General features: G+C 46.7%; 1 protein-coding gene across 4 annotated transcripts; it reads right to left on the bottom strand.

The window, feature by feature from the left end:
• Positions 1 to 1,906: 1,906 nt before the first annotated feature.
• Positions 1,907 to 11,321, bottom strand: LOC120103867 (protein TRIGALACTOSYLDIACYLGLYCEROL 3, chloroplastic-like). Of its 4 annotated transcripts, XM_088712923.2 has the most exons (11): positions 11,089 to 11,321; positions 10,698 to 10,982; positions 9,777 to 9,905; positions 8,875 to 8,970; positions 8,678 to 8,755; positions 7,712 to 7,773; positions 7,555 to 7,630; positions 5,031 to 5,138; positions 2,523 to 2,698; positions 2,355 to 2,439; positions 1,907 to 2,248 (listed from the first exon to the last, which is right to left on the bottom strand). In XM_088712923.2, exons 2-11 carry the CDS (start codon positions 10,899 to 10,901, stop codon positions 2,210 to 2,212), a joined length of 1,053 nt encoding a protein of 350 aa, XP_088569049.2. In that variant the 5' UTR covers positions 10,902 to 10,982; positions 11,089 to 11,321; the 3' UTR covers positions 1,907 to 2,209. The 4 variants fall into 4 exon arrangements, with proteins under 4 accessions (XP_088569049.2, XP_038970962.2, XP_038970961.2 ...); XM_039115034.3 differs by having other exon boundaries at positions 10,698 to 11,321; XM_039115033.3 differs by having other exon boundaries at positions 2,523 to 2,740; positions 10,698 to 11,263.
• Positions 11,322 to 20,074: the final 8,753 nt, after the last annotated feature.

The following is a 20,074-nucleotide window of genomic DNA, read 5'->3' on the forward strand; positions in this document are numbered from 1 at the left end:
GTGCATCCCTACTGGTTGATGCGGTCTTTGAGATAATGTAGCGGGTGACCTATCCTTTTGTTTTAGGTATGGGGGTCTATATTATAATCGAAGAAGGGAATTTGAACGAGGGTCCTACGTGAAAAGATAATTTATGTGGAGAGAATCTGAAGGGATTTAGTAGATGGTGAACTTCAGCATGCACTTCAGAGAACTAAACCATATGTTCGGCAGAATCACCGAGGTCCTTGGGCGTCAATATGCTATCCGTTTCGCATCAGAGAGGAAGGGCGCATCGATCAACACTGCCGCCTCCGAAGGCGCATTAGATTCGGCAGTCGATGGTGCGGATGGATCTTTAACCTGTTGAGCTCCTCGGAGTCCTCCATCCTAATTAACGGTAAGCCGGGTAGGACCTTTTCGTACGTAGAAGAGGTTTTCGGCAGGGAGATCCGCTCTCCCCACACCTCGTCCTTCTTATAGCCGATACACTTGACCGAATCCTCAAGGTGGCTGGTTAGCTAGCTGCTTCAAAGAACCCGATTGCCGGTATCGGTCCTCTCCGCATCACCCGGCAATTCCAGAGCCTACAACTCGCCGAGGACACTCTGCTGTGCATCTGTCAAACATATTTCCATTCTCAAGTTTATTCTTTACTCCTTCGAACTTCTTTCAGGCCTCAAGATTTAACTTCGAAAACTCTCAGATCCTGGGGCTCGGTTTAGAAGTCTGTCTACCGAACTGAAAAAATCGCCAACCTGGGGAGTAAGGACGCGGCCGAGCTCCCGATGATCACTTGCCTGGGCATCGGGGCATGCCACTACAGTACCATTCTACACTTGAAAAGGCAGTTTGGAACTTTCTTGCGGCAAAGGTGGTAACAAAAGCTCTCAGAATGAAAGAAAGGCAAACTCCTTTCTTTGGCGGGTAGATTAACGTTGGTAAACTCCGTTCTCTCCGCAGTTCCGACGCACTGGATGCGAACCTTCCTACTCCCCCACGAAGTCATCCAAAAAATCGACAAAGCGAGGAGACGAATCATGCTCGCCGGGACATTGCTTAGCTAGCTGGCCTTCTATATGCCGCCCGAGGAAATTTGGAGGCTCGGGCATCATCAACCTGAAGGTCTTCACTCGAGTACAGCTGTGTAAATTGGTGGTCGAACCTCTATGCAGAACCTACCAAGCCCTGGAGCAACCTGGTACGCACGCAACACATATTATATATATGCTAGCCAACTGCCCTCCCCATCGTCGAAAAAAAACAAAAAAAACAAACCTGCGATGCTCATTACCATTTTTGGGGGAGTGAACAAAACCCTAGGAATCTTTCAAACTCCGACCAAGCACCAAATTGGTAATGGCCAACTTACCTCGTTCTGATTCGACTGCTGGATGGGGAACCGGCCTCTTAGAGAGAGGTTCCCAAGCCTCTTCGCTTTCGTCAAAGACCAAATAGCTTCGGTAGCCAAAATCAGGACCGATCAAGAGCTTGACAATGAACTCAGGTTTCCCCTCACAGCCCGAGCCCAAATGGATATGTAAACTCTTAAGTGCAGCTCTCTGCAAGGGGTAACCACAGCTCTAAGGCATCCTAGCGCTCGTTTTGGACAAAGTGCCTAATTCAATTATTGTTAAAGGCGCATTTTTGGGGATTAAGCCTCAACTGGTACTGACGTATTCGGTCAAAGAATCTCCTTAATGCCGCACAGTGTTCTTTCAAGATTCACAGTCCTGTTATTCTGGCCTCATAACAGAGCATTCATCAGTCTTAATGCACAGATTCAGTCAAAAGGAAAAAAAAAAACAAACAATTGAAGGAGCTTCAACAGCTCCGTTACAGCAGAATGTTCGTCTCAAAAGTATACCTTTTTTTGAGAAAAAGTATACCTTCTTCATATCAGCTAAATCAGCATGAGAAGAGGAGGTAAAGAAACCTTTGGAAAACAAATTGTATATACTGAACAACAAATTTGCCTCACACAGATTTTGAAGGAAAACTCAAGAATGGAATAAAAAATTAATATTACATGGATCAGGCTAGGAATTGCCTTTTAATTGCCAACTGCATCTCTGACAGCCAAAAGTAATTTCAGCATGGCATATTTTGCCTCCTTGTCTCATAATTTGAATGATGAGAGGATTTGGTCCTTTCTTTACATGGAGGTCTAGAGAGTGGCGGGTAACTTAAATAGATCACCAGCACATCAGAAATGCTATCGAGTGTATTTTTAGTATTTGATCGGCCCATCTAAGCTGCCAGATGCAAACTGCAAAAGGAAGCAAGGATTAAAAAAATATTTGGGGTTTGTTCCTTTCGATCTTTCGCATGATAGGCTAAACACGATGGCGAGACTATCTGAAAGCCATGCTCACCTGTCTGACTATGGGATTTGTGGATGTGGTAAATTCATGAGTCATTCCTTCCCACACTATCCTTCCCTCATAAAGAAACAACAATCTGGCAAAGGAGTTGTTAACCTATACTCAGTATAAGAATGAAAAACCTGTAAAAATTTTGGAAGTCTAAGAAAATGCCATTACCTATCAACAGCTCTTTTTATGGTGCTGTGCTGATGAGTGACAACCACATAGGATGCGATCTTTCCTGGCTTTCCAAGGGCATCCTCTCCTTTCATATGCACAGAGCGGATGAGATCTTCAACTACGGTGGAAGCAATAGGATCAAGTCCTGCTGTGGGTTCATCATACAAGAGCACCTGGTCGAGGAAGAATTTGAGGAAAGGCATACAATACACAGCCTGGTTTCAAAAATGGTTGCTATTTTGGTCTCCTCTTGAAGACAAACACCCACTAAAACTAGGAAATTTTGAACAGCAGCTACATTCTTTTCAAGAACTTGTCTAATCTCAAATCAGCAAGGAATGAGAACAGTGTTTTTTTTCAAAGGTATTGTTGTTCTTCCTTAACAATGACCATTCTAGCAAAGAATGAAATAAATAAATTGTTGCCTAAGAAGACAACCCAAGAGGGGGGGTGAATTGGGTTTTAAGTAATAATTGCAAATTAAAACTTAATGAGTAACTAATTAAAATTATTGCAGGCAGATTAATTAGATTACTAGTTGTAGTGAGTGGAGAAGATGGAAGAGACAATGAACCAATTACAAACACAAGAGGTTTTATAGTGGTTCGGAGCTAACCCTTGCTCCTACGTCCACTCCCCAAGCTTCACTTGGGAGTTCACTATAATCTCTAGGATTACAGCCGGTTGTTTTACAAGTTCACAACCCAACTTGTTGTTTTCACGAGATCACAACGAACTCGGTCGGTTTTCACAGGCTCACCGACTAGAACCACCCGATTGTTTTCCCGGGATCACAATCGAACCCTTACACCGTTGGTTTTAACTTCGGCTCACCAACAAACCTTAACAACCTTGATTCAATCCCCTGATTGAATCAAGTAACAAGAAAACAGTTTGTAAAGAGTATAGGGAAAGCTTCTTTAAAAGCAAATATGAACAATATAAATAATGTAGAGTTAGAAGCCCTCAAACAGATTTTGGAAGAGGAAGTAGGGCTCTGAGTCTCCTCTTTGAATGCACTGAAGATCTGATGTCAGAGGAGAGCCTTGAATGCGAAGGAAACGTTTGTTGGATGAAGTTCAATGCGCTTTTTCCTTCTTTCTCTTGTATTTACTCTTGAGAGCCTTTGGTAGGTGAAAATCCCTTTTTGTTTGAATGGAATAGCTCCCCTCAGTGTCTACTACTGTTCACTCTAGCTATTTAAGCAGTCCACTTTGAAAACTAGCCGTTAGACACCATTTTATGGCCGTTCTGCACAATCTGCAACTCCTGACAGTGTATCCGTTGGGATCGGAGTCGACTCGCTCGATCTGGAGTCGACTCGGCTGTTGCTGGAGTCGACTTATGCTTTACTGGAGACGACTCGCCCACTGGTCAGGATTTGAATTAAAGTGCTGTCTCGTTCTGGAGTCGACTCGGCCAACCCTAGAGTCGACTCGCCAATGTCCGGAGATGACTCGGCCCTCTGGAGACGACTCGTTCTCAGGGTTCCAAAGATCTGTTTTTCTGCATTTTTTTCTCGAGTCGACTCGGATCATCTTGGAGTCGACTCGGCTCTCAGAGTCCGAAAACTGTTTCTCTGTGTTTTGAGTTGAACTGCCTCGGAGTCGACTCGCACTTTGTTGGAGTCGACTCGGCTCTCAGAATCCGAAAACTGATCCTCTGTGTTTTGGCTTGAACTGCCTCGGAGTCGACTCGCACCTTGCCGAAGTTGGTTCTCTGCCTTCTAGTCTTGCTTTCCTCTGAGAGTCGACTCGTACTTAACTAGGAGTCGACTCGCCAAACTTCGGAGTCGACTCGTAACCTTCTGGAGTCGACTCGGTTGCAGGGTCTGAAATACATTGTTCTGTCTTTCTTCTGTTACCCTTTGGAGTCGACTCGGAAACATCGGGAGTCGACTCGGAAACCATCGGAGTCAACGCGAACCCTTCTGGAGTCGACTCGCTGACAGGGTCTGAAAATCAACTTTCTGTCTTTCTGTCAGTTCTCAGTCGGAGTCGACTCGTAGTGTACCGGAGTCGACTCGAGCATGTGCCAGAACTTCTGAAACACTTGGAGTCGACTCGTAATCTTCCGGAGTCGACTCGAGCTTTAGACTTTGGTTTAAACTGAGTTCCAAACTTAGCCAAAATGTATTGAACCAAAGCTAGAGACACTTAAGCATAAATTCACAAATATTTGGCTGAAACACTAGATTGAATTCATTAGTATAACATCAGATATACTCAATTGCTTTGAGCTCATCAAAATCAAATAGGGTTATAATCAATCACTCCACATAAATGTATCCAAATTGTGAATCCAGTGGTTTCAAATGCAATATTGAGTGGTGTGTACATTTTCTGTAAGGACGATTGTAACAGTTATTACTGAATCAGTGGTAAGATAGTAAAACAACATGATAACTTAAAAGGGTGCTGGTTTTTAATGCTGAATGTATATCAGGTTATATACTCCATTGTATAACTGAATAATAAAAGAAGCCAATTCTACTCATGGGCATACCTCTGGTTCTACCACCTCCTTTGTGTTATCAAAGATCAGAGACCTAGCTAAAGCTACACGTTTTTTCATGCCACCAGACAGTTCAGATGGCAAACGGTCTTCAACTCCCTGCAAAGATAATAATTCAGGAATAGCGCAACTGATGTAACAATATACTGAATTGACCTAGTGGTCAGCAATGTAATCACCAAGACAGAGAACTGAGAAATCATAAAGCATGAAATGATGTGCAAATTGTTAAATATGTCAGAGGAAACTGTTATGTATGGATGCATGGAATGCTCAGTCCTAAGGACTTTGGCAGATACAATACAAGGAGAACAATCGAGACACTGAAGGTGCTAAGCCAGGAATTATTAATGGAATGGCAGTTTATAAAAAGAATTTGGGCCCTAATGAATTAATGCCTCCTGATCATTAACTAATTCTACAAATTCATGGTCGATGGTGGGAAGAGATGCTCATTTGACAAATTATAGTGGACTGTTGAAGTTACAAAAGCTATATGTATAAAACAATGCATGGATTCATCCTGAGCAAGAAGCAAAAGCTGAAACTGAACGATTGTTATTAAATTTGTCAGACATGCCAAAAAAAGAAAAAAAAAGCATAAAATTAGCCCAGTGACACTGACACAAGATGCAGTGATTTTAAGTATCTAGGGTTCATATACAAGATCCAGCAATTACAAATAGGCCACGAATGTTGATGCGATCATTGAGAACTAAACATGGTTGGTTTGGTGTTTTGCCTTAGATTACATGCCATAAAGAGATGATGACAAAAATATGAGGAATGCTGGAAAATGGATGGACACTAGGATGGGCATGGATCCAATATATCATGGTTCGTTATACCAGCGTGAACTGGATGGTACGGGCCGTACTGTACTGGTTCGGTATCGATATCTGGTATGGATGGTGTACCGATACTTGGTACACCGAAAAGATTCTATACCGTACTGTACTAACATAGTGCTAGTGTGGCACTAGTACGGGGTCCGGTATCGAGATGTCGAATCTTGCAATATATAGTATTTGTGGATATGGTTCAGTCTTCTCCAAAACTCAGGATGTGGACATGGTAATGCATATACTATGCCATGCAACTCACTGATCCATGGAGCAGTTGAATTGATATGCTTGCTTAGAAGATAATTCATATTTCAAGGTCATGAATTTCCACCCAAAATCAGTCTATTCTTTCTCAAAGAGTGAACATCACAAAGAAGGGCACAACTAAAAAGTGTCTAATTATTTCTTTTTTTTAATTCAAAAAAAGGGACACGGTGGTCTCGTTGAATCCAAAATCTAGATGCTTCATAGATATTTCAATGTCCAGAACTGTTGGATAAAGGGTGGTATACATTCCATTTGTATCAAAAAAAGGGTGGGATACATTCTATGAATGAAGACATGATATATAGGCTTCAAAAGGTTCCCATATCTCATACTGTATTTGTACTGCATTTGATGCATTAGTGTAAGCAAACTAGAAAATATTTGCTAATTATTGTCTAATATCATTCACTGTCTGGACATGATATGTCTGTTGCAAAAGAAACAAATTTCCACCCAAAGCTGGAGAATTCCATTAACTTTGCTCCATGTAAAAGACTGATATCTTTGTTCTCAGTTCTTGACAACCAACCAATTAAGAAAATTATCATTTTAAAATATTGAACTCAGTTACCTCTACATGAAAGACCTCATAGAGCATACCATAGACTAAATATAAGCAAAACAATATTGAATTTTTATCTGCTTAAAAATTTTCCTGCTTGTCACTTAATACATAGACACTGAATGTTCTATGTAACTTCATTAAAATTTACTAGACCTCTGCACGTGTCCATAAGAGGAAGCCCTTAGGTCATGGTAAAGCTCAAGGGTCGTAGTAAGTAAAGCAATCAAAGTTTTTCTTCTACTCAGAAAAATTGGAGTTCTTTTTTGTGAAATGGAGAGAATTTTGGGAAAGGGGAACTACATATAGAACCGGTAGTTTCTTTCTAAAAGAGAAAGAGTGCCCCTTGGAAAAGGAAAACCATATGTGAAATAAAATATTGGAATATGAAATGCTCGAGAGAAAAGTGAGTGCATGGTGGGCCTCTGGTATCAGGAAAAATATTAAAATAAGTAGAGTCAAAACTAGGGTGGAGTCTAAATCCCAGAGTTTGATTTATAATAGTAGAGCTGTCACAAGATCAAATACTTCCATTTGAATAAACTTTAATAGATCCCTTGGTCTTTTTTAATAAAAAAAGCTTACAACTTGCATTCTCATATTACAATTGTATGACAATCATACAATTTACATCAGAACTTTGGTTTTGGGTTTTAGATGGTTTGTTATGGTCAAGGGTGCAAGATGCAGTTGAATAACCACTTTTTTCTTGCATCCTCTCTTGTATCTTTAATATTCTTTTTCTCACTAATCTCAAAGGTAAGATTTAACATGAGAAAGTAACTTTAGCCCTATTGATAGAAACATGCATAAATTAGCCTAAATTCACTATTTAATGTACCTTTAGCCCCACTGCTGCCAAATTTTCTGCCACAAGTTCTGCTATCCTATCCTCTGACATCTTGGAATTTTCATACCTAAAGGCGGAGAGGCATATCAGGCAACAAAAACCAGGCAGGATATATGTAGTTATCCAAAAAACTATAATCATCCCTTACAATAGAAAACCAACATTTTCACGGACTGTAAGAGAATCAAAAAGTGCTGCACTCTGAAACACCTGCATTGGTAATTAAATGAGAGCATCAGTTAAAGAGAGGTAACACCCTAGAGACTGAAGAGAGACGAATATCAATATCTCTCATGTTCAGTAATAACTGAGGATCTGTCTTCAAGAAAATGTTGAAATACAGTGTATATAAAAGCCTATGAGCAGAGCTACAACCTTATGTCTATTGTTTGTTAACAACAAAATGGATGACTTGTACTGTTTATGAGGTTTGTTCGATGGAGTAGAAAGTTAGAAACAAAAAGCAATTTAAAGGAACAGAACAGGTGTACCAAGTGACAACATCTGGTACTTGATCCAGATCTTGTTTATAGAGTCTGTTTTCATTAATAAGCATAGTTAGGGTACATAAAGAAGATATAATTAGATTGTAATTTTGATAAATTATTTTTTAGACAGGTTACTACTTTTACATTAAGTTGCATGAGGCCAGAAGTATCTGCATCTAAACAAAGCAGTTTCAAAACACCATTTTAATGTTACTTAGATGCAATTTGAAAGCTCCTATCACAACTATAACCAAGGTTCGCTGTACCGGTACCGAACCCCGTACCGGTGCCACACTAGCATAGTGTCGATACGGTACGATATAGAGTTTTTTTGGTGTACCGAAGATCAATACGCCACCTATACTGATACCGGTACCGAACTGATATGGTATGGTATGCCTGGTATTGTCCAGTATGGTATGACATACCATGACTATAACTAAAACATACACATACTTGGGTATAATCTACAAAATAAAGGTCTCAAAAGAAGAAGTCTTTTGCTAAAAATAAGAGGAATTTCTTGAGAAAATGACCACCATAGGGCTAACTGACATGATTCTGCTTAGATTATGCAAACTTGAAGATAACTAGACCAACTCAATTACTTAAAAACAAAAAAGTACCAAGCCAATCCGGAGGCCTGAGATTTCCTCATCACTGACCAAACCATGTCTCTTTCTTCCACAGATAAAAACCTCACCCTGCTAATCATGAAATAAAACACAAAGCGTTAAGCATCCTTGGATGAGAGAGAAAGAGAGAGAGAGTTTTGCAGAAGCCTACTGGCAAGGGAAAACAAATATAGCATCAAATTTATTACCTTGTCTGGGGCTAAAAGCCCGGCCATTATCTTGAGCACCGTTGATTTGCCAGTGCCTGAAGGGCCTACAATCCCAACAGCTTCACCATGCCCAATCTGAATTAAAAAAGACTAGTGAGCAACTCATAACATAATTTTAGTTCCAAAAACGTTCCAAGTTTACAAGCTAAATTATTATTAAAGGAGTATGTGAAAATAGCAAGCCAAACTTAATGAATATGAAAATGGTGCACAAGATGCTCAAAACTCTGGGCTACTTGGTCCAGGAAGAAGAAGTTAACAATAATCTCCAAAAACTTTATAGGGGGGTGAAAAAAACTTTGTAGGGGGCTAAAAAATAAAGCGAAGCATGTTGACCCAACTTATTACCAGAATAAAAAAAAAAGATGCATATGAAGTAGAAAACAAAACAAACAACACCATTTAGAATTGAACTCCTAAACTCAAAGGAAGGTAGTAAATATGTACTTGGAAGAAACCTCTGATGAATCATCCATATACATCATTTTTTTAGGAGAAATCAATATGCAACATAAACATTGCCCGAACTAGAAAAATAGAGAAGACAGGAACTATCAGAGCACGTTTGACATCTGTTTGCAAAACCCTATCCAAATAAGTGAATAGCTGAATACATGACCAAGCCTATAATGCAATTATCACGGGATGATGTCAGCACATCCAGTATAGGAAAAGAAGTAAAAAAGAAGCATGATCAGATGCTGGCTCGAACAAGCTCGGGTAGATTACAACCTACCTACAACGATGTTGTATACAAATTAAGTAGCAAAGCATGAAGAGCAGATTAGCTAATATTTGTAGCAAAATAAGTCTGGATGTGCTACTTATAAAGAAATCATCACTGAAAATGTACATGATACAAAGAAGCAGACAAAATTTACCTTGAAGCTCACACCTCTCAATATTTGCTTGTCCCCGAAGGATTTGTGGACATCTCTGCACTCGATAAGAATGTCATGTTCATCCCTGACATCATTACCCACTCCCAAATTCTTGGAGATGGATGAATTCTAACAAGATAAGCCATAGAAGTCATTAAATAAGAAAAATTAATGGCAGATAAGATGGAACATAGACAATAATTAAGTCTTAAATTCCTACGCCATTGAGAGTCATTGATCGAAACACCAAGCACATGACATTATGTAGGTAACCAGTTCAATAAAATTTATCAAGTACAGCGGGATTACGAGAATAGGATAATGAGGGTGATCTTTTCTGATGATATGAAGTGCTTGAGTTTTGAGTATGTGCAATCGGCTGTTTTGTCATTGCCTCTGCCTTTAGCTTTGACAAGCAATCCTTGCAGCTATTTTTTGACCTTAATGCTCTTACACGAGTGCAAAAGAATGACTGAAAAGGTTAAGCAGGAATAGGGACCTGACTAGGTATACAACTTGAGTGGATGGAGAAGAAGAATCCGCAGTTAAACAGATGGTGCCAGGCTAGTTAATTATGATTACCACTACAGGTATAGCAAGAAAATATCATGAAAGAATTATAGTGGTCTCAGACCCCACGCTGGCTTTGGCAAACAGATAGGTGATGGACATTTGTGGCCTGTTAGGTCTAACGAAGAACACTTTGCGGGCATTCTTCATTAGTTGGTGGCCTATTTCGTCTCGAGGCTTTAATCCGTGAATCTAATGCGATAGATTGATTCAACGGATGGCTGGGCCAATTCGATCTCATAAAAATCCAACTGAACCTGCTTGGATGAGAAACAATTCGCAGGAACATCCAGTGGAGCCTAAAGAAATTAACCCAACGAAAAGAACAGATTGGGGGGAGGGATTTTTTACATAGGTATCGAGGGAAGGAGGGCCGTCGCCCCAATTCCGCGGAGGGGCGGTGCAGGCGCAGAGGATCTTCCTCCCACGATCCCAGCACGAACCGCCCCACCTCCTCCTGACGCTGCTGCTGGGAATGAGAGGTTTCTGATGCCCCCGGAGACCGGTGGAGGGAGAGCTCCGCAAGCTGGCCCATAAGACCGTACTGCTCGACATGTCCGTGCGGGAGCCGGAGCCGGAGCCGGAACCGGGAAAGACTGATGAAAATGATGATGACGTTCCGCCCGCGATTATAATCTGGCGAACAGAGGGAGAGAGCATAGGTTCTCTTGGAGATCTCCGCGCCGATGGTGATGCATTGCACCCCCAACAAGGAAGGAGAGAAGTAGATTCGGGCACCAACCTTTTGACGGAAAGAAAGGGGGGGGGGGGGGGGGGGGGGGGTTGCGAATTCGCGCAGCGAGAAAACGTGCCCGCTGGCTTGGATTGCGAGGAGGGTGCAATTGAACGCTTGCGTGCGTTCGATTCAGACCGATACCTCTCCCTCGTCGGCTATCAGAAAAAGTGTAAAAGCCCCCCAGCCACCAGCCAGGAGGAAAGTCACACGTCCGGGAGGACGGACGGACGATGTGGTTTGAAGATGGATGGGGCACAGGCGATATTTTATCCAACGTGGCGTGCACCACGTGTTGCATATAGTTTGGGCCCTTTTTTTTTTTTTTTTTTTTTTTTGACCGATGTTTAACGTCTAACCCTTCTATTTAACAACCGGTCCAGCTATATATTAATATTCTATTATAAAGCGAAAATGCCGCAAACCCGAATAGCAGGAAGAAAAAGTAGGTCGGGCCAACTCTAAATTAAGTGTGTTCCAAGCTTTTTTAACTGTGTACCGAGATGATTTAACTGTGTGACAGGCTAAATTAAGTGTGTTCCAAACTTATTTAGTTATGTGTCGAGATAATTTAACTGTGCCAGACTGGATTAAGTGCTCAAACATTAATTAACTATGTGCCAAGCTTACTTAAATATGTGCTATGCATTTGGTACCAAGCTCACTTAACTATTTTTCTTTTCTTTCTTTCTTTTTCTTTTCTTTTTTCTTTTCTTCTTTTTCTTTCCTTCTCTTCTTTTTTTTTTTCTTTTCTTCTATTTCTCCTCCCGTGATGCCGGCGGCGCCAGAAAAGAGCGCCGTGGCGGCCGCGGAAGGGGCCCGGCGACGGCTACAGTGGCTTTTATTTATTTATTTATTATTTTATTTCATTACAATATATTTATTTATTATTTTATTTATTTATTTGTTCGTTCATTTATATATATATATATATATATATATGTACGTACGTACCACTGTATGTATTTATTTATTTTTCTTTCCTTTCTTTTTTTTCTTTTCTTTTCTTTTTTTCTTTCCTTTTCTTTTCTTTTTTCTTCTTTTTTTTTCTTTTCCTCTATTTTCTCCTTCCGTGAGGCCGGTAGCGCCAGAAGGGGGCCGGACCGTGGCGGCCGCAAGAAGTTGCCGGCCGCGGCGGCTTTATTTATTTATAATTATTTTATTTCATTATAATATATTATTTATTTATTTATTAGTTCATTCATATAAATAGAAATATTTATTTATTTATTTATTTATTTTTCTTTCTTTCTTTTCTTCTTCTTTTTTTCTTTTCTTCTTTTTCTTTCCTTTTCTTCTTTTTTTTTCTTTTCTTTTTCTTTTTTTCCTTCTCTTCTTCCCTTCTTCTTCTTTCTTTTTTCTTCTCCTCCCGCGAGCCGGCGGCGTGGCGGCCGCCGGAGGAGGTCGCCGCCAGCGGAGAACTCCTCTCCTCTCACGAGGCCGGTGGCGTCGGAAAGGGGTCGGGCCACAGCGGACGCTGGAGGAGGGCGGATCGTGGCCGGCGACGGTCGCAGGACGCAGGAGGGCACCCTTCTTCCTCTTCTTCAGCACCTCCCCATCGTGGGGGCGGGGGTGGAGGCATTCCTAGCGGTGCGGCCGCGAGAGGGGGCTCAGGAGGGGGCAGGTCGGGGCTGGAGGTGGCCGCGGGAGGGGGCACGGAAGGGGGCACGCCGTGGTCTCCGGTGGCCACGGCTGGCCGTTTTATTCTTCTTATTCTTCGGGGGGGATGGGAGATCAGGAGGGGCGGAGGAATTTTTGGCATCTTTTTTTAAAACAAAAGAGGCTCAGGGACCGGAAATTACAGTTTAGAAAGTTTCTGGACCGGATGTTTGAGGTTTAGACCACAAGGACTTTTTGCTACAGAGGAATCTTTAGAAGGGTGGAGAATTAATTTTCCGTATAGTTTCTCCGGAGCATGGCTCCGGGTCGGAATGACCAAAACTTTGAGCCGGTGTCGCCGGCAGCCGAGCTGTCAAACGAAGTGAGTAGCCTGGATAAGTCTCGATACACCAATAAATTAGTAAAACTTGGACCAAAAAAGTTGGCTCTAAAGTAGTTTTCCGACTAAACCCAAATATCGATTCAACTAAAAATGAAAGTAGATCGGATAATATCCATTCGAATTTATTTTCATATCCAAAACTATCTGGATATGAATAAAAATTTGAGCATTCGACTAATATCCATATGAATATCCATATCCATTAAAAAATATATATATATATAGATAGACAACTATCCATTTCTTATCCGAATATACGATTTCATTTGTAATTCTATTTAATTTTATATAGCATTCATAAATTTTTTAAAAAAATAAGACCACATTAACATATTATTAATTTGATTTATCATCCACTAAGTAATATTTTTGATTCTGTAGTTATAGAGTTTAATTATTCAATTTATATCTATATTTATATCCATGCTTTTGGCATCCATATCTGTTTAAAAGAATATGGATATGAATTTTTGCATCCGACTAATATCTATATATGTATATGTCTTCATTAGATAAAATAAATATGGATGTGGATATATTAGTATTTGATCTATATCCAATCCGATTTCAACCTTGGGTTCGGCTCTATGATGCTGGAATATATTTCTATTGCAGTATTTTTATTCATTTTGCAGATGATAGGTACTGATGTGGGGTCGGAACCCCGACACCAGCCCACACACCGGCCGAGCAGGGAAAGCATCTGCGTCCCTCCCGAGGTATTGTCCGCTCTGGGATTGCCGCTTCGGATCTGCGGGAGGTCGCCCAGGGAGGTCGCCCAGGGCCGGAGCCCAATGACAGTCCCAATGACAGTCCCAAGCCCTGACGGCGCGGGGGTCCGCGGAGGTTGCCCCCTACCCTCACGGTTTTGTCCTATAAAAGGCGCCTCGTGAGGAAAGGTTTTTAGGCCTCCTCATTATAAGGCACAGACCTTTCTGCTGATTAGCCGATGTGGGACTAAACTGGGAACCCCATCCCACAACACAGCCCCCTCAGTGGGAAGGTCTGTGCGTGGCCGGGGCCCTTCCTCTAGCGCCATCTGATGTGGGGTCGGAACCCCGACACCAGCCCACACACCGGCCGAGCAGGGAAAGCATCTGCGTCCCTCCCGAGGTATTGTCCGCTCTGGGATTGCCGCTTCGGGTCTGCGGGAGGTCGCCCAGGGCCGGAGCCCAATGACAGTCCCAATGACAGTCCCGAGCCCTGACGGCGCGGGGGTCCGCGGAGGTTGCCCCCTACCCTCACGGTTTTGTCCTATAGAAGGCGCCTCGTGAGGAAAGGTTTAGGCCTCCTCATTATAAGGCACAGACCTTTCCGCTGATTAGCCGATGTGGGACTAAACTGGGAACCCCATCCCACAACAGGTACAATCAATCAAGATCTTAAATGGTGTTTTCAATTATTCTCAATTTAGTTAAGTACAAATCAGGTTCAAGCTAAGTTTTGAATCGAGTTTAATTCAAAGTTGAGCTGAGCCTGATTCAAGCTCAAATTAATTTGATTATCAGGCTAACAAATTAGAGTCATGTTTGGCTCATTTTAAAATTAAACTCGAATTTAGCTCCAGAAAATATTTAATAAAACTAACTTAATCTTATAGCTTAAATTTGAAATTAATTTCAAATTTAACTTGATCATGCTCGGCTCTGACACCTGTTGCTGGTGGTCCAAACCGAGAACGATTGGCACAGCGGTGTGAACGGGATTCTGTCTGAGCTGCCTTGGTCGATGTTGATTGTGCTCCACCTTCCACCGGAAAACCTGCAAGCAAGCCTCGCACCACCACTGGGGTAGCGGGGGCCCTCCGACGATCAAGTCAGAGGAGATTGGAGGAGATGGAGAAATGATAATAGCAAGCAAGAGAGTGCTCTGGAAGATATTGCTTACCCCCCCCTTCTCCCCCCAGCCGCATATATACCTGGCTGGGGGGTCTCTCAGGGGGGTTTGTCATCGTGGGGCGCGATGGAGTGGCCACTGACATGGCCGTTACAGGGCGTCGTGGAGCAGCGCTGGGTACGGCCATGACAGGGCGTAGTGGAGTTCCGCTTTGTACGGCTGATACAGGAGATCGTGGAACAGCATCGGATACAGCCGTTGCAGGGAGTAGTGGAGCAGGAGGCCTCGGCGTGCCTCTGGGAAGCAGCCTGTCGTTATCAAGAGATCTCCGACTCGGGGTCGGAGTGCTGGATCAGGGGGCAGCCGACTCGGGGTCGGGCTGCGGTGCTGAGGATATCCGACTTGGGGTCGGATTGCTAGATTAAGGGGCAGCCGACTCGGGGTCGGGCTGCGAAGCCGAAGATGTCCGACTCGGGGCCGGACTGCTGGATCGAAGGGCAGCCGACTCGAGGTCGGGCTGTGGAGCCGAAGATGTCCGACTCGGGGTCGGATTGCTGGATCAAAGGACAGCCGTAGTCTTCATGGGCGCGCGTGCCGGTCACGTGGAGCATGGCGGCTTAGTTCCCCCGTAACAGTAGCCCCCCACTTCCGAGCCTGGAACCAGAAGGGGAACGGGTGAAGGGAGTGATGCTTCGAGATTGCCGCCATCCCTCGGAGAGGCGCGCGCGCTTCGAGCTCCCCGCCTTCTTTATGGCGTATGGCGGTTGTTGCTGACCTGGCAGTCTGAGGATTTCGGCGGACATCCTTCCTTAATGGTGTCGATTCGCCTTTGGGGCGCGAGCGACCCTTCGGCGGCCAGGCGTCCTCTGGCGTCATTGAGGCATCACCCGCCTTTCCGCCTATTTAACCGGGGGCCCTCCCCCGTCCGTCTTCCTCTTTACAGACATTTTCGAGTTTCCCCTTTGCGCTGCTGTTGTTGCCGTCGGACTGTTCGCTTGCTTCTCCTTTGACGCTCTCGGAGCCGTTCTTCCTTCTCTTCCGGTGAGTTACCCCATTCTTCTACTTAGGGCTCTCCATACTTTCTCCTTTTGTACTAGTGTACCCCAGTCGTCCCGGTCTTTCCCCCCTTCTTGTCCCCGTCCTGACCGTAGGTTTATTGGCCATTAGGAATGGGCGAAGTGAGAGCAGACCACATTAAGTCGGAGCTGGTCGCCGAAGACTTAGACAAACTCGTGGCTCGGTACCACCTTCCCGAGGCCTGCAACGTTACGCTCCCTGGGCCTGAGGAGAGGATGTCCCATCCTCCTCCAGGGAAGATCGCCATCAATGAGGGCATTCTCCAGGCCGGGTTCCGCTTTCCCCCTTCGGACTTAGTCGTGCAGGTACTCCGGGGTTTAAGAGTTGCGCCGACGCAACTGGTGCCGAACTCGTGGCGTGCCCTGACGGTCTTCCAGGTTCTCTGCCGCATGCACGAGATTTCCGCCACTCTGAATGTTTTTTGGGAGTTCTACAGCCTGAGTGGCCACCCCCAGGACAAAGGGTGGTGGTGCTTTGCGGCGCGGCGAGGGTGCGGCCTCGTCAAAGAGGCTCCTTCCTCCATTCACGGCTGGAAGGAGCGTTTCTTCTTCATCGATGTAGATCCCTCTTGGGAAATTAGGGCGACCTGGGAGACGCCGATGAAGTCCCCGATCGGCCTATCGAGACTGTCGAGGGAGGAATCCGATGGCTTGGCCGCCTTGAAGGGGTTGGTTGCCGAGGGCCAGCTCCCCCCGGTGGCCCGCCTTATTTCCGAGGATACCTTGGTGAATGTCGGTCTGAGCTCGGTCCCCACCGACCGTGAGCCCGCCACCATTTCTTTTTTGACTCTTTTCTCCTCTTTCGTCTCGTTCTTTCCTTCGGTATCTCAGCCCGACCATCTCGTTCTTGTTGCAGAGATTGACGACGTCATGCGGTCGGACAAGGGACCGGCTGTTGGTAGGTCGTCCCTACTGGAAGCGGTCCGGAGGAGGAAACGAGCTCCTCCGAGCGGGGCCCCGCCGGCGAAGAAGTCCCGCAAGGAGGTGCCTCCGACGCCGACCGACGAGTCCGGGCCCACCGATCAGGGAGACGCCGTGGGCACGGACCGGCAGCTGACGCTGTATCAGCCCTCCGGTGGTGAGACTGCCGCTATTCCGGAGGTATCATCCGAGCCCGCTCGAGACGGACGGGTCGAATGTGATCGGTCCCCGGCCCGGCCTTCGACTCAGCCGGCTCCTGATGATTCGAGGAGGGACGCGCCGAGGCCCCGGCCGAGCGGGGCCCTATCAATTCCTGGAGTGACCCCCGCCCCGAGCACAATCAGCAGGACTCTTCCCCAGGCGATGGATAAGGGTAAGGCTGCAGAACCACCATCCGGCTCCGGGGAGAAATCGGGGTCGGCCTTCACTACCGATGTGGCCCGAAACCTCATCGAAACAGTGCTGCTGGAGAAGGACCGTCGGCGGGTCCGGGAGTTGGGGGTCTCTGACGTCGGGGCTGCCAGCTGCGTCTGTCTCATGTCGGTGAGTGTTCTTCTGGCCGCTTTTCACCATTTATTAGCTCTGTTGTTCTCCGCCTGACGCCCTCACTTTTCCTATCTCTTAGCTCGCCCAGTACATGATCCGTCTAAAGGAGTGCTACAAGGAACAGGCGGGGCTTCTGGCGAAGGCCGAGGACCGATTGAAAGCAGTGGAAGAGGGAGGCCAGGCTGTGGCGGGCAGGACGACCGGGGACCTCGAGGCGAGGCTCCGGGAGGCCGAAGAGCGGGCACTCGGCTTCGCCGCCCTCGAGAAGCAACTGTTGGAAGCTCGGGAGCAACTCAAAGTCGCCTCGGGCCTCGAAAGCAGGGTTAAGAAGGCGGAGGAACGAGCTGAAAAGCAGTCCCGGAAGGTCGCGGACTATCGAGAGAGGTGGGAGAAGGCTCAGCGGTCTGCCGACAGCGCCCGCAACCGAACCCGGTCTCTTGAAGCCAAACTGGGCGAATTGGAGTCAGCCTTGGAGAGGTCCCGCGCGAACGACCAAGAGCTCCGTTCGCGCCTGGAGGAAGCTGAGGCCGCTCGCACTGCTGCCGAGGCGAAGCATAAGGAGGCTCAGGCTAATCTGCTGAGGGTCTCCTCCGAGGCTGAAGACCGGATTGTGGCGAAGGTCTTGGAGGCTAAGGCTCAGATTACGGAGCGAGCAGAGGCGGCGCTGGCCGAGAAGAGTGCGGAGATCGGGCGCCAGGCGGTACAGGCTTATCGTCAGTCCGCCGAGTTCACCCGTGATATGTCGGAGGCGGTACGGGCCTATCGTCAGTCTGACGAGTTCGTCCGTGACGCGTCGGACGCGGGGTCCGAATCCTTCATCTTAGGCTTCGAGGAGGGCCTGGCAAGGGTGTCGGCTAAGTACCCCGAAGTTGACCTGAGTGGAATTTCCCTTCTCGACTCCTCTCCGGCGCCATCGCCTGCTGATTCTCCTACCGCCTCCCTACCCCCTGCGGACGAGCCCGACGCTCCCGACCCGGGGGTTCCTCCAAGCTGACCTCTTGTACCTTTCGTTGTCCTCTTTTTTTTGTATGTCGGCATTTTGCCAAATTGTATGGGCCTTGGCCCTGAAACAATGAAAATTAATACAAGTCGAATGTTTCTTCATCTCGCTTTCGTCCTCCTCTTTTTTTTTTTTTTTTAACTCTTGGCAGCGTCTTGCCGACTCCTGACTCTCGAAGTTCTTCCGGCCCTAAGCCAGGCATCCGAGGGTTAGGCCTCAGAAAATTCTTCCGGCACTAAGCCAGGCATCCGAGGGTTAGGCCTCAGGAAATTCTTCCGGCACTAAGCCAGGCATCCGAAGGTTGGGCCTCAGAAAATTCTTCCGGCGCTAAGCCAGGCATCCGAGGGTTAGGCCTCAGGAAATTCTTCCGGCGCTAAGCCAGGCATCCGAGGGTTAGGCCTCAGGAAATTTTTCCGGCACTAAGCCAGGCATCCGAGGGTTAGGCCTCAGAAAATTCTTCCGGCATTAAGCCAGGCATCCGAGGGTTAGGCCTCAGGAAATTCTTCCGGCACTAAGCCAGGCATCCGAGGGTTAGGCCTCAGGAAATTCTTCCGGCACTAAGCCAGGCATCCGAGGGTTAGGCCTCAGAAAATTCCGCTCGTCGGTCGGCCAAGGCTGGCGCAAGCCGAGGCGACCGGTCGGGGCTTCAGGCTAGTCTGGTCCCGGGATGGTCATCCGGTTAGCCTGGCATCCGAGGGCCGAGCCTCGGGAGATTCCGCTCGTTGGTCGGCCAAGGCTGGCGCAAGCCAAGGCGACCGGTCGGGGCTTCAGGCTAGTCTGCTCCCGGGATGATCATCGGGTTAGCCTGGCATCCGAGGGCCGAGCCTCGGGAGATTCCGCTCGTTGGTCGGCCAAGGCTGGCGCAAGCCAAGGCGACCGGTCGGGGCTTCAGGCTAGTCTGCTCCCGGGATGATCATCGGGTTAGCCTGGCATCCGAGGGGCGAGCCTCGGGAGATTCCACTCGTTGGTCGGCCAAGGCTGGCGCAAGCCAAGGCGACCGGTCGGGGCTTCAGGCTAGTCTGGTCCCGGGATGATCATCGGGTTAGCCTGGCATCCGAGGGCCGAGCCTCGGGAGATTCCGCTCGTTGGTCGGCCAAGGCTGGCGCAAGCCAAGGCGACCGGTCGGGGCTTCAGGCTAGTCTGCTCCCGGGATGGTCATCGGGTTAGCCTGGCATCCGAGGGCCGAGCCTCGGGAGATTCCACTCGTTGGTCAGCCAAGGCTGGCGCAAGCCAAGGCGACCGGTCGGGGCTTCAGGCTAGTCTGGTCCCGGGATGATCATCGGGTTAGCCTGGCATCCGAGGGCCGAGCCTCGGGAGATTCCGCTCGTTGGTCGGCCAAGGCTGGCGCAAGCCAAGGCGACCGGTCGGGGCTTCAGGCTAGTCTGCTCCCGGGATGATCATCGGGTTAGCCTGGCATCCGAGGGCCGAGCCTCGGGAGATTCCGCTCGTTGGTCGGCCAAGGCTGGCGCAAGCCAAGGCGACCGGTCGGGGCTTCAGGCTAGTCTGCTCCCGGGATGGTCATCGGGTTAGCCTGGCATCCGAGGGCCGAGCCTCGGGAGATTCCACTCGTTGGTCGGCCAAGGCTGGCGCAAGCCAAGGCGACCGGTCGGGGCT

Source organism: Phoenix dactylifera, chromosome 16, assembly GCF_051530095.1.
Source record: "Phoenix dactylifera cultivar Ajwa chromosome 16, Ajwa_hap1_PhDact_Kaust_v1.1, whole genome shotgun sequence".
Classification (NCBI taxonomy): Eukaryota; Viridiplantae; Streptophyta; class Magnoliopsida; order Arecales; family Arecaceae; genus Phoenix; species Phoenix dactylifera.